At 35.5% G+C, this 12,796-nt stretch overlaps 1 protein-coding gene and 1 long non-coding RNA gene across 2 annotated transcripts; both read right to left on the bottom strand.

Moving 5' to 3' along the window:
- Positions 1 to 589: 589 nt before the first annotated feature.
- On the bottom strand, positions 590 to 1,922 carry LOC122197835 (uncharacterized). Its single transcript, XR_006191530.2, has 4 exons — positions 1,699 to 1,922; positions 1,070 to 1,538; positions 870 to 930; positions 590 to 800 (listed from the first exon to the last, which is right to left on the bottom strand). It is a non-coding gene; the product is annotated as an uncharacterized LOC122197835 (long non-coding RNA).
- A 2,028-nt stretch (positions 1,923 to 3,950) lies between these two features.
- LOC111894595 (DNA-directed RNA polymerase I subunit 1-like) lies at positions 3,951 to 4,477 on the bottom strand. The gene is made up of 2 exons (XM_023890675.1): positions 4,124 to 4,477; positions 3,951 to 4,028 (listed from the first exon to the last, which is right to left on the bottom strand). The coding sequence occupies exons 1-2, from the start codon at positions 4,442 to 4,444 to the stop codon at positions 3,951 to 3,953; spliced, it is 399 nt and encodes a 132-aa protein (XP_023746443.1). The 5' UTR covers positions 4,445 to 4,477.
- Positions 4,478 to 12,796: the final 8,319 nt, after the last annotated feature.

Genomic DNA, 12,796 nt, shown 5'->3' with positions numbered 1-12,796 from the left:
ATGCAAATATCACAACTGCTATCTACTTAATATCTTCTTAGTGGAAGCGTTTCCTCACCATCATTTTCATGAATCGAAGAGAAACCTTATGACACTTAGATTTTATGGTGTATGTGTTCTTTTCCATGTGAATTTTGTCAAAACCATAATCTCAAGACTAGGCACTACTAGAAAAACAGCCTTTTACAACACTCATTGCGCGTTGTAAAAGGCTTAGACGACGCGCAAATGCGCGTCAAGGAAGGCCCTGTCATAAAGAGAGACGGCGCGCTTTTGCGCGTTGTCTATAGACGACGCGCGTTTACGACACGCAATGCGTATCAAGGAAGACCTTGTCATAAAGGAAGACGACACGCATTCACATGTCGTAACCTTACGACACGCGTGTTAATGACACGCAATGTGTATCAAGAAAGCGCCTGTCAAGAAAGGCAATGTCATAAATGAAGATGACACACATTTTTGCGTATCATAATTTTAAATGTTTAAAAAAATATTATTTATAGATTTACTAATTTTCAAATTAAATAATACATTAAAAATCTCATAATACAAAATAAAATACCATAAATAACAAAGATAATTCATTTCACTAATATGTCAAATACAAATAATTATTCCAAAAGTGAGTAAATCATGTTATAAAAAAATGAACTCATTTATATACAATTGCATCATCTAGCTTACTATGTGCCAACAAGTCTCTGTGTGTTTACTCTTGCTTGAGTGTCATTTCCTCCAAAGCTTCTAGCCATGCGAAAATATGATATCTTGAGTCTCGTTTCAAGAACCAAAATCACCTTTAATCACCCAATTAAACTCTAATGTTGGTAGACTGAGAGTTCTAGAATCAAATTTACATCCATTACCTTTAATCACCCAATTAAACTCTAGATCTTCTGTTGTTTGAAAGAAATTGGTGTTTGTAATCTATGAACAAAAAACGCAAAACCAAGGTTAACATTTGCTATATAGAAAGCACAATTGGACATATGAATATATAATACGCAACATAAACATTTTCATGAAAATGATATAGACAAATAAGTAAGAGTGATGATATTGATACCTTAATTACGCCATTGGTGAACGAAATTTTAATTGGTTGATAGCAATACTTGACCTCTGAAAACAAATAAACAAAGGATCGCATCATAATTAGCTCAATGGTTTAAGCTACCAAATTACCTTTGAGAACCCGCCAAGTCTACCAAATTTAACCTTCCAAACCGAAGGTGAGTCATGGAATCCTTTTCCCAATGACTTTCCATCTTGTAGGTGAAAACACTATGTGACCGGCTGCTCTTGCTGTTCATATCTGTTCCTGCCACTTTTATATTTACAGCACCCTCATAAAGCATGAAAACTAATTTTAAAAAATAGATAAGGGCAAATTTGGAAATTGAAAGACATACTTCCCTCTAAAGTTCTCATCTGGTAAGACATATTTTGACACGCACCCCCTTGTAGCAATCTTCTCTATATTTTTATTCAAATCTTCTACATATTCCTTTAGCTTCTTAATTACATCTAGCACACTGAAATCATATCACAACGTGGTTAAGGGATTCTTGTATGAAAACCCCCAAAAGGATTTCGAAGCCAAGTTGAAAATCAGTGAATTTTATTTGTCCAAGGAACTAATTTCGAACCAGTTAAATTGCGACTAACAAAAGATTCGTAATTCAAATTACTTACCGTGCTAAGACCAACAGGAACTAATTTCGAACCAGGGTGCATTCTAGGATCCATGGATTTTATTTGTCCAAGGAGTGTCTGGGCATCTTCTTCCTTGAAACAGAATAGCTCTAGAGACTTCATAGGATTTCTATTGAAACAGTTTCAATAGATTGGTAATTGTACTTAAATTTGTATCTTATCGTGTGGGTTTAAAAATGATTATTATGAACTTTGGGGTAGGATTTTACTTTGTTATCTGGAACATAAAATGTGGGTTTCATTTTACAAGGTTAAAATGGTAAATTTTCAATCACGTTTAATATTAAATTTAAGTTAAACCTGGACCACTTTTCTGAATTTTATTAGACATCGACCATTTATGTAATATTATATTGTTAACAAGGACCTTTCAAAGCATATTGTTATATTGAATATATAAATATGTAAGGAATTTTGCTTCTAGCTATGTTACGTGAATATAGTTTTCACACAAAACTAGAATTAAAATACTTAAAAAACTGAAATGCATTAAGGGTTGAAAAATGACATTAGGTCCCTTTTGATAATATATATTGTTATTTTTGAAATAGCATAATTGGCATATTCAACTCCCAAAATGAGACAAATAAAGAAATGTAGGAAAATGGCTTTTGGCAAAGCCAAAGTCTTAATTTGTATTTTATGAATTACTAAAAATTGTTCGACCCACTTTGACTCAAACCCTACCCGGCTTACCTGCCCATTTATCTTTGACTATGAACTCAATTTGAATTTTTTTCAGGGAAAATAAAAATCTCATGGCGACTGCCTGCTATGCTAGTGTTAACACGTACCTTGGAATCGGTCAGTTGTTCATGGCATTAATATTTGGCCAAAGCATCAGTGATACGCCTGATAGAACAACTGAGTCAAACCTGCATAGCTTTATAAAATCACATGATAATAATAATAATAATAATAATATTAATAATAATAATAATAATAATAATAATAATAATAATAATAATATATTGTGGAATGTTCTCATATCATTTTTCTTTTTCAAATGACTTTAAAAACAATAATGAATTTGTACAAAGCATCTAATGGTATAAACAAGCTGACCTCAGAATCATGAAAACTGGATATAGAATTGTAGTTGTAGTTGTTAGAACATGGAAAGTGATTATAACCTACAAATTACAGAACTAATCAAATTAAAATACTTTTTATACATTTAAATATATTTTAGCCTTATGGAATAATTTACTTACAGGGTCTGAAATACGTTTTTGCCATGCCAATTTTTCAACAATATAGGCAGTAAGCGTGAAGATTAGAAGAGTGAGGCTGCATGAGAACTTAGAAATTTTTACTTTTTCTAGAAAATGGAGTAACTATTTCTTGTTTGGCTCTGAAATTTTATAAAAATGAGTCAGAAAGAAAGCTTGTAAGAATATTTTACCAGCACATAAGAAGTAGCCAATCTCTCAATGATCTTGAACTGAACCAAAATTTGGAATTTATCAATAATCCATACTGCAAAATTAAATTTGGGTTATGTTATCAGCAGCAATATAAATGATTTATTAAGAAATTTTTTTAATAATATTACATAAGTTTTACCTTCATCAGATTCTCAATGATGAGTATCCCATTAACTTCAACTAGAACCACTATGTAAAGGTTAAAGAGTCCTACGTGACTCTACCAAAGGGTTCTAATTAGCCACTCCACTTATATGTCTTAAATAACAAATAGTAATAATTATAACATAATGAAAATAAGTTAAAAGAATACAAGGAAATGTTGTTAATTGAATAATAACTACCCTTCATCTCAGGAGTTGCTTAAAGTGAACTTGAATAATAAATTAAAGGAAATGTTTTGTGCTAATAAAAATTACTAACAAACAACATTAGGGTCCATGACACTGCTCCTGAAGTTAAATTATTTTTCCTCTAAAGGACATCAAACAAGCTTCTTTCCATTTGCATTATAAGCTGCTTTTATATGATACAAGTGGTTAATCTGACCATCTTCACTTAGGCCATTCTTGTGTTATTCATAAGGTTCCTCTGTTAAGAATCTTCCTGCCTCGTTACTTGCAGATAGATAACCAGTCTTGAGAATCCAACTGCCAAGTTAGGTTAAAACTTAGAACCAACCACAAAGCTCTTTCAAGCCCTTCTGTTGTATACTGAATCACCTGACCACAAAACATAATTCCACAACCTCTTTCTTTCATTTTATATTTTTTTATTCTTATCTTATTTTCTTTGAAAATACTGTTATGGTATCTTCACGTTGTTATGAACAATACAAGGCGTATAACCTCTAGTCAGATGATTTAACAACGCTGTTATCACCTACAATGCACAAAAAAAAGATTTAAAAATTTCAAGATTTACATATGTTTGAAAGTGAATAGAGTCATTATACTTGTATATATAAAATTTATGACTTGTTTTCCTGTCCAAAGAGGCTTTGGCTTCCAGACAGCTGGAAGAACAGGCTTCACAAAGCAGCCTTTATCGGTAGATGAATTTTTACCATGTCTTGAATTACCTCCATTAAAAACACCAGAAGCATAAAGAAGTTGATTGAACTGTTCACTGTTTAAAAATGTATCTTGCATTGTGAGAAGAACAGAACTGACAATATGATCTTCGATTAAGCCTCTAACAGTATCTCCCCTTGCTGGAACTATATACTGATTGTTTGCATTCACAATGTTATAAGCTTCAGAACGTGAGATTTCATCTTGTGGTAAATGAACATTCATTTCATCTCCATCAAAATCAGCATTGTAGGAACTGAAATTAAAATTGACACAATGTTATATGCATATTACTTGATCTAGAAGGCAAGTGAAGACGGTATATATATCAATTTCAAGTGACTTTCACTAAATCAGGAAGCCGAAGGAATAGCAAAACCAAAAAAAAGTAAAAAAAGCTTCAGAATAGATTAAATCGGCTAAAAAAATCAGAAGAAGATGCTCGGTTTCTTTGAATAGAGTAATCAAGTAAACCCATGTTAGCGATTTTCCTTCAAATAAAAGTATAAACGAACCAGAATTTTGGAGGAATCGAGCTAGGTTAAGAAGATGAAGGTTCCTTTCTTCAATGGTCGTTCCTTTCTTCAATGATCTGCAACAATTTTCGCAAAAGTTCACATAAGAAAATTGATATTTACCTTGACAAATTAAGTCGAATACAAAAGAATCGTCTTGGATCTGAGACGTTGTTCATCCTTTCCATGTTTCTAAATTCTCCATAATTTTATGATCTATGTATAGCTCTATGGCATACACCTTATATCCGATTATAGAAAAAAGCTTTTCTCGAAAACCTAGAAAGATTAAGATTTAAGAGAAATTGAGAGTGAGAATTGAATATGTGAGGGTTGGAGATGGTGGAAGTGGATGTAGGGTGGAGACGAAGGTGTGTTAGGAAGTGGAGATATGGGATAACAGAATAGAGAGACAATAAGGGAAATTAGAGAGTCGATATTGGTGGTGGCGGTTAGGGCTTCTAAAGGGAGGGCATAGAGAGTGCAGAGGTAGAGGAAGACGGCTGCTTTAAAAGGATTGACAGCCTCACAATTCTATTAGGGTTCATTGCTATAGGATTGTAGAAGCAGAAGAAGGAGAGGAATGAGATGGAAATACGAGAGTGAGAAAAAATTAGGGTCGGATTTAAGAACCCTAAATCATCGGCTCAAATTGATAACTAGGAGGTAAGAACCCTAAATCGTTAGCTCATTATGGTCGAATTAAGAGCGTAAGAACTTGCTGGAACCGTGAATTAGGTTTTTGGTGGAGGTGATGGATCTAGGAATTGAGGAAGTTGTGGATGAAGACGAATGCCCTAATTCGAAGAGGCGGGGGATTTTTGGGATGAATAGGCGGGGGTTAATTTTTTGGATTTCGTTTTTCCCCCCTAAAAACGCGTGTTTCTTTTAAAAAATATAAAGTGACACAGTTACATGACGCACATTTTTTTATCAGTGCCTTCCGTAATTTTTTTTCTGACACTAATTTTAGGGCACGCAAAAATTTGTGTTCTCTATCCTTCAAATTTTGGAAAACTGACATTAATTTTTAGAGCACGCACAAATGCGCGCCCTCTATCAGTGTGTATCATTAATTGCACGTCGTAAAAGGCTATTTTTCTAGTAGTGAGGTTAGTGACACTTCCAAATTCATATGGACTAAACTTGTGCAATCTTAATTTCTTGCCACCTGGCAGCACAAGATCCTACCATTGCTTCCAGGTTGTTATGCAAACAGTTGAGAACTCTCAAAACTCCAATGCAAAGCCAACCTTAATTGGGATGAGCACAAAATATGTCAACACAATAGGTTACAAACCTCAAGTCATGGGCTAGTGATTAACAAAACTCTTGATTAGTTCTTGAACCTATCTTAAGATCTTTTTAAGACTCCCACTGACCTCTTGACATATATGATTCTCTTTGTCAATAACCATTCCTTGACAAAATAAATATTCAATAGTTAGTGCGGATTCTTATCAAGTTAAACACTTCCCATAATTGGACTTAGTTGGTCTTTGTTTTATCCAAAACATCACAACTAACCAACCTCAAATGTACAAGAGTAGGACACATCTCACTCTACATTTGATAAGTGTTATAAACTTTCTTAAAGATTATGTCACTCAATGGCTCAATCTTGGAGTATGACTCTAAGATTTGATTTTGATGTATGATTTATCTTTTGATTTAACCATGATTCCTATCCATAGCCAAACAAACGAACTAAGGTGTCCTTAGAGGATCAATTGTGATATGGTTTCATAATCACTAAGATAATCATAAAACAAAATACTCAAGTACTCTCCCATCTCTTCAGATTGGAGAAGCTTTCATCTTTCTGCCTTATTTGATTCTTCTTACTCATTCTGTCTATCATTGAAACTCTTCAATGATCCAGAATTATACTTAAACTTGTAAGTATAACCATATTTACTAAACTTTAGTAAATCATAATGAATAATCTTATCAACCTTTATGGTGGACCTGACCAGCACACAACCAAGTGTACCCAATCTTTTAGTCCTTCACTTGACTCACATGTACATGTGAACAAGGAATTAGTCTTAATTTCCCAAAGATGAAAACTTCCCATTCATCATACAATACAAGTTGCATGATTCCAAGTTTCTATCCAACTGAAACTTGGGTGATGAGAATCTTTCCTTATTTGGTAAATTATGACACTACCACTAATGAAAGAATCAAATCCATTTACCCATATCGCTTATCAATAGAAACATATAAGCAACAACCTTTTTCACAAATTACATTGTAAGGATACTTAAAATAAATAAAATCAAAACCATTTTTCTTTTATTTTAAAACTTTGCGGAAAACTTATCCTTACAACCCATATGAAAACCTTGTTGTTATCTATTCCTAAGCAATATGTTTCAACTCTTAAGTAACAGCTCAAAATTCTGATCACCGAACCATGCGTTAAAAATCCCTCTTTGCGATCAGAATCAGCATATACTTCCTTTAAGTTTCTTCACTTTTCTTTGATTCTTAAAACATCAACATGTGATTCTGTCACATCATGCAATAAGAATCTCAGAATAGAAACTTAATAGAGTTAGACGATGGACTTTACCTGAAGTAGAGTCAAACATTTGACTTTACTATCCTTATGGACTTTTAGGTAAATTAGGAAGCTTCGCAACCAATGCCCTTCCTTTGGCAACAGAAACATATGGACTCTTTGGAAACGGTGCACAGGACTATCACAGACTTAGCCTTTCTCTTTACCATTTTGTAAACCGAGTTGACTATGGCCAATCTCTTTCAATTGGGAAGAGAAAGGTTTTCTAGACTTCCAATGTTACCATTGTTGTTGGGTAGCGTAGCGTTTTTATGTATTGCATCTATTGGGCTCAATTATTAGTCCAAGTTTTGTTACTCCGGTTTGGGCCTGTCCAACCGAGAGCTGATAGGGTTTAATATAAATATATATGCTTGCATGCATATTAAATTAATGATTGATAGTGATTACGATAGATCACAGATTATTTCTTCATCGTTCTTGTAAACCCTAAATCCTCTACAATAGAAGTTCTTTATCGAGCTCTGCTGAGGATTGTTGATTAATCATTCGACACACTTTGATCCATTCTTGTGTTCTTGCTGTTTACTCGTTTATTATTTTACCTGTTTTAAAGATCTAATCGATCTTCAACTTAGTTTTTAACTTATCAATTGGTATCAGAGCAGGAGGCTGTGTAATCGATACACTTCTTTTCTGTGAAAAAGGTTTCGATTAGGGTTATTCCGCATTTACTGATATTTATTGAGCCGTCATCCCATAATTGACGTAACTCGGTATTTATTGTTTTGCCCTAATTTAATACATTACAAGTCTGATCTTTGAACAGGTTATTCGATCAAGTATGGACGAGTCGCAATCCAATCCCATTAATATTTCGAACAGCATTGGATCAACAACGAAGATTCCCATCCTTTACACCCATGATTATGAAGTCTGGGCACATCACTTTGAAGATTATGTTATAGGATCTGAGGACCATGGATACCTCATCTGGGAAGCAATCGTTTATGGACCCTTTTCTCATTCAGCAACTTCAAGGATTATTAAAACTCAGAAGGAGTATAATGATCTTTTGAAAGACGTTAAAGATATTACTCAAGACGAAAAAGATAAATTCCAGTGCAATATCAAAGCGTTGAGATTAATCAGATTCGCTCTTCAATCCGATACTTTCAGGCTGGTGAGTTCATGCACAACCGCAAAAGAAATATGGGACAGGCAACGAGAATTATACTCTACGGACGAAGATCTTGAACACTCCATTCAAACCCTACTCTTGTCCGAGTTTGGTGAATTCAAGCAGGGAGCCGAAGAAACCGTGACTCAAACGTTCGATCGCTTCAATCATCTTCTTAGCAAGATGATTAAACATGACATCGAAAGGAAGCTTATTGAACAGAAGGTTATGTTTTCGAACGGCCTCAGATCTGAGTGGAGAGCAGTTGTGTCCACAGTTAAAGCGCATGAGCAATTCAAATCCTACTCTTTGGCGAAACTGGTGGGCATCCTAAAATCTCAAGAAAAGATCGTGTTACAGGAGAAAAATGTGGTTTCAAGCCTGGGTTCGTTGGCCCTCCTGTCCAAAAGCAAAGCGGTGATGGAAGAAGAAGACCTCAACTTGGAGGACTATGACGTCACTTCTGGGGACTATGCTATGATGGTGTTAAAACCCAAGAGGTTCATCAAGAAGAGATTTCCCACCAACAAGAACCAAAATTGGCAGGGGAGTTATAGTTCTGAAAAGGTCAAAGATGAACCGAAGGCAGAAGAATCAAAGAAGGAACCGAAGGCTGAAGGAGATTTGGGAGTGAGTTGCTATTACTATGGAGGAAAGAACCACTATGCAAAAGATTGCGTCCTTAAGAAAATGGCAGAAAAGGATGATGAAAAGGATGAAGAAGCTTTGTTGCTGAAAAAGCTGGATGAGATCAGGAAGAAGAAATCTACTGCTAACCCTTCTATGAATGCTTTAATTGTGCAGGGTTCGGTAGCGGATGATGAGTTCGGTGGCGTGGAGGTCTGGTCAACCGACTCTGAAGATGATGAAGTAAGAAAGCCTTCTCATGGAAAGGCTTATGTGGCGAAAGAAGAGAGCAGTGGTGGAAAACGCTTGATGATGTCCGACGTATCTCAGATGAGGGGATACAACACAGATGGTGGGAATGAAGACACGAAGGAGCAACAGAATTTGTGCTTTACAGCTAAACCGCTCAGCGTGCAGTTCAACAAGCTTGATGAACTGATCAAGAAGGTACAATCCATTTTTGTTTCATTCAAAGTCCGACAATGCTCTTACAAAAAAGAATTAAAAATTGTTAATTCAAGAGTCTCTCATCTAGACAGTAGTTTAACGCAAACTCGAGTCACCAATTCTAACCTAACTGACCAATTAAGCAGGGTGTCTTTGAAGAGTGAGGAACGGAGGATGTGGATCAAACTGAAGGAGTCGGAGTTAATCAAAACAAAAGATGAAAACATTTATTTGCAAAGAGACAATTTAAAGCTTTTAAAACAGCGAAATGTTTTTTGTTTGATTGCTAAACGTCTTTACACTAATATCACTCAGCTTCATTTGGATTGTGAAATAGGACAAAAGATTCATCGCATGATTTTACCCTTCCTTGAGTTTAAGGAGGATGAAATTGATGCTGAAGCGTATAATTGTGAAAGTGTTATTTCATCTGAGGATGTTAATCCGACGTATATGTATGGACTAGACAAAATCGAATCTTTCATAAAGTCGAAGGACCATAAGGACATGCTTAAAAACCTTTTGGATGAAAATGATAAACTGAAACTGAGGACCGAAACCATACAAAAATTTGACTCGTTGAATGCCAACTTGAGCTCAAAAAATAAAATTGATGTTGAAAATGCATCTGAGCTTAATGAGGACGACAATATGAGTGAAATTTCTGTAGAGGACACAGTTGACTGTTCAGAATTTGTCAAGAGCGAACCCGAAAAACACAAGAATCTCATTTCATAAAATTCAGTGGAGTTTGCTCGTTTGTCGCAACAAAAGTCCCCGATTCTTGCAGAGAAGGCAGTAGTATACCAAAAAGTAAGAACCACTCCAAATCAGGTGTATAAGATCACAGGCGTAACCGAACATCAGACTGCTGAACTCACAGCCATTGTAAACGAAGACAATGCTGATGGTTGCGACGAGTTCTTCTGGTCAGCTCCCATCGACAATGCTGACGAAACGGTAGGTTTGTCTGAAAGGACTTCATGGAAAAGCAAAGGCAGATATGTGCCAGAACCTTTGAATAAACCTGATAGCTTCGATGTGCCAAGCACTAGTGGTACAAAAGATGTTCCTCAAGAAAAAGGAATTCTTGCAAAAAAAGTCACTCCTTCAAGTGAAACTTCATCGGTTCAGAGTGAACCAGCTAAAGAAAAACAGAAACCGAAAGCTAATATCCATCACCAACCGAAGCAGATGAGAAATCAAAAACAGCAAAGGAATCAGAGATACAAGAAGAATCTCTCTGAAAGAAAATAGTTTTGGCAATCTCAAAATGCCTATTTCTCATATCGTGACAGGAACTTAAAGTCAGAGAAAAGTCTTGTTGAATCACAAGAGAGCAATAACAACCGAAAGCAGAGGTTCGGTTCAGAGAAAACATCAACCGAAAGCAAAGGTTCGGTTCAGAGAATGACTCCAACCGAAAGCAAAAGTTCGGTTCAGAGAACTACATAAACCGAAAGCAAAGGTTCAGTTATGAGAACAAAAGAGATCAAAATTCTAGGGTCAGTCCCACTAATGATCAAAAGCAAAAAGTGAAGGGTTTTGAGCATTCTAACACTTTCTAAGTGTGCATGCAACCCTAATAAACCTTGGATCTATGTTTGTCTAAGATACATGCAATTAATTATTTTTCCAAGGCTTATATCCTAACTAGCATGGCATGGGGAACTTGAATCAAATAAAGCTAGTAGAAACACTTACCTTGTAGTTGTAGTTGATTGCTTGGAGTTTTAGAGCCTAGCACCAATAGTGTGGATGCCTCAAATGAAAGTCACAAATCACCACAAACTTGGAACTTTGAGAGAATAGTCACCACTTCTCTTGAAATCGGCCCTCACCTCAACATGTGTCAACTAGTGTGATTTCAAGAACCAAGACCTCCTTTATATAGTGTGGTGGATTAGGGTTACATCCATGTAAACCCTAATACCCATGTCTCTTCATTTCCATGAGATCCATGGGTTAAAGCTCCATGGAGTATCCATGGACTTCTCTATCCAAGCCTAGCCCATTCCAAATAAGCATAAGCCCACACTATATAAATATAGAAGCCCATATTTAATTAGTAATATCTTTGATCACTAAATTAATCCTAGATTAATTATAGATCACTACTAATTAAATAATATGATCTTATATTAATATATTAGAACTTATAATATATTAATAAATCATAACTTGTACTATTCTCAAATATTATCCATAAATTGTTCGGGTGAAGTGCAACCCAAATGGACCATGCCGGGTCGGGTCAAGTACATACCAAATATAGTTATGGACTTAGACACTATATCCAACAGTCTCCCACTTGGATAAGTCTAGTAACTATATTTGCAAGTATAACTTCAGGAACCGATCTGCGATCGTAGCTCTTTAAACTCTGTTGAACTAGAACGTGCCATTTAGATAAGTGATCATATAATCCTTTGTTCTAGATATCAGCTGGACAAATACATGGAACATTGTCTTGCTTATTGTCCAACATTTGTTTCCCGATTTCCGATTTGTTTGACATAGAACTCAACTGAACACATCAATTTAGTTCTGACCGGGCCCGGTACATAGGTCAAAACAAAATCATCGAGGGGCCCAGATATCAGCTTCTAATCCAAGAAGGAACAGATAAACTTCGACTCATATGTTTGTTCTACCACTCATCGAATTACACACAAAAGCACGTTTTATAACATCGAGTTACCAATGCGTTTACGTACAATCAATGCATAACCAACTTGTAAGTAACAAATCATATCTCTAGGTTTGAAGACTTATATGATATTACCGTCTCACGATCACTCGAGATAAAATTCCATGAAGTGATTCCAGTGAGCGTGGGTTGATTCCAATGCTCAGAACTTATGAGCACTCATGATTGTTGTAGCCATGTCCAACACCTTGGACCTCTGCAACCAATCATGACAGTCTTGATTCATACCTACTTCCGACATATGACCAACTGTGGAGGTTTGAATAATATGATATACCAAACATAATTATTCTGGGAGTCATAACATGCAAAAGAAATATAGTAAAAGATCAACAAGAGATAGCAACACTTTACTCATAAATAAAACACCTTTTATTCATCATCAAATGTCAATTACACTTTACAAATTTCATAGTTTATCTAACTACTAAAACTTATATCATCCTTCAGTCCTATGCTCCGAGCATGCTGGAGATGCTTAACCCTACTCAGTCCCTTCGTGAGGGGATCTGCTGGGTTCTCATCCGATGATACCCTCTTCGCCATGAGGAGTCCTTCTTCGATTCGATGT

The sequence above is a fragment of the Lactuca sativa genome, chromosome 4 (assembly GCF_002870075.4).
Source record: "Lactuca sativa cultivar Salinas chromosome 4, Lsat_Salinas_v11, whole genome shotgun sequence".
NCBI classification, from domain to species: Eukaryota; Viridiplantae; Streptophyta; class Magnoliopsida; order Asterales; family Asteraceae; genus Lactuca; species Lactuca sativa.
Note: the sequence above shows the minus strand (reverse complement) of the source record. Positions and strands in the feature narration are given on the sequence as shown.

Coding starts and splice junctions, on each gene's coding strand:
- LOC111894595 (XM_023890675.1), bottom strand. CDS start 4,444: ATGAATGTTCATTTACCACAAGATGAAATCTCACGTTCTGAAGCTTAT. Junction 4,029..4,123: donor CTCTTTGGACAGGAAAACAA/GTCATAAATTTT, acceptor TGTGCATTGTAG/GTGATAACAGCGTTGTTAAA.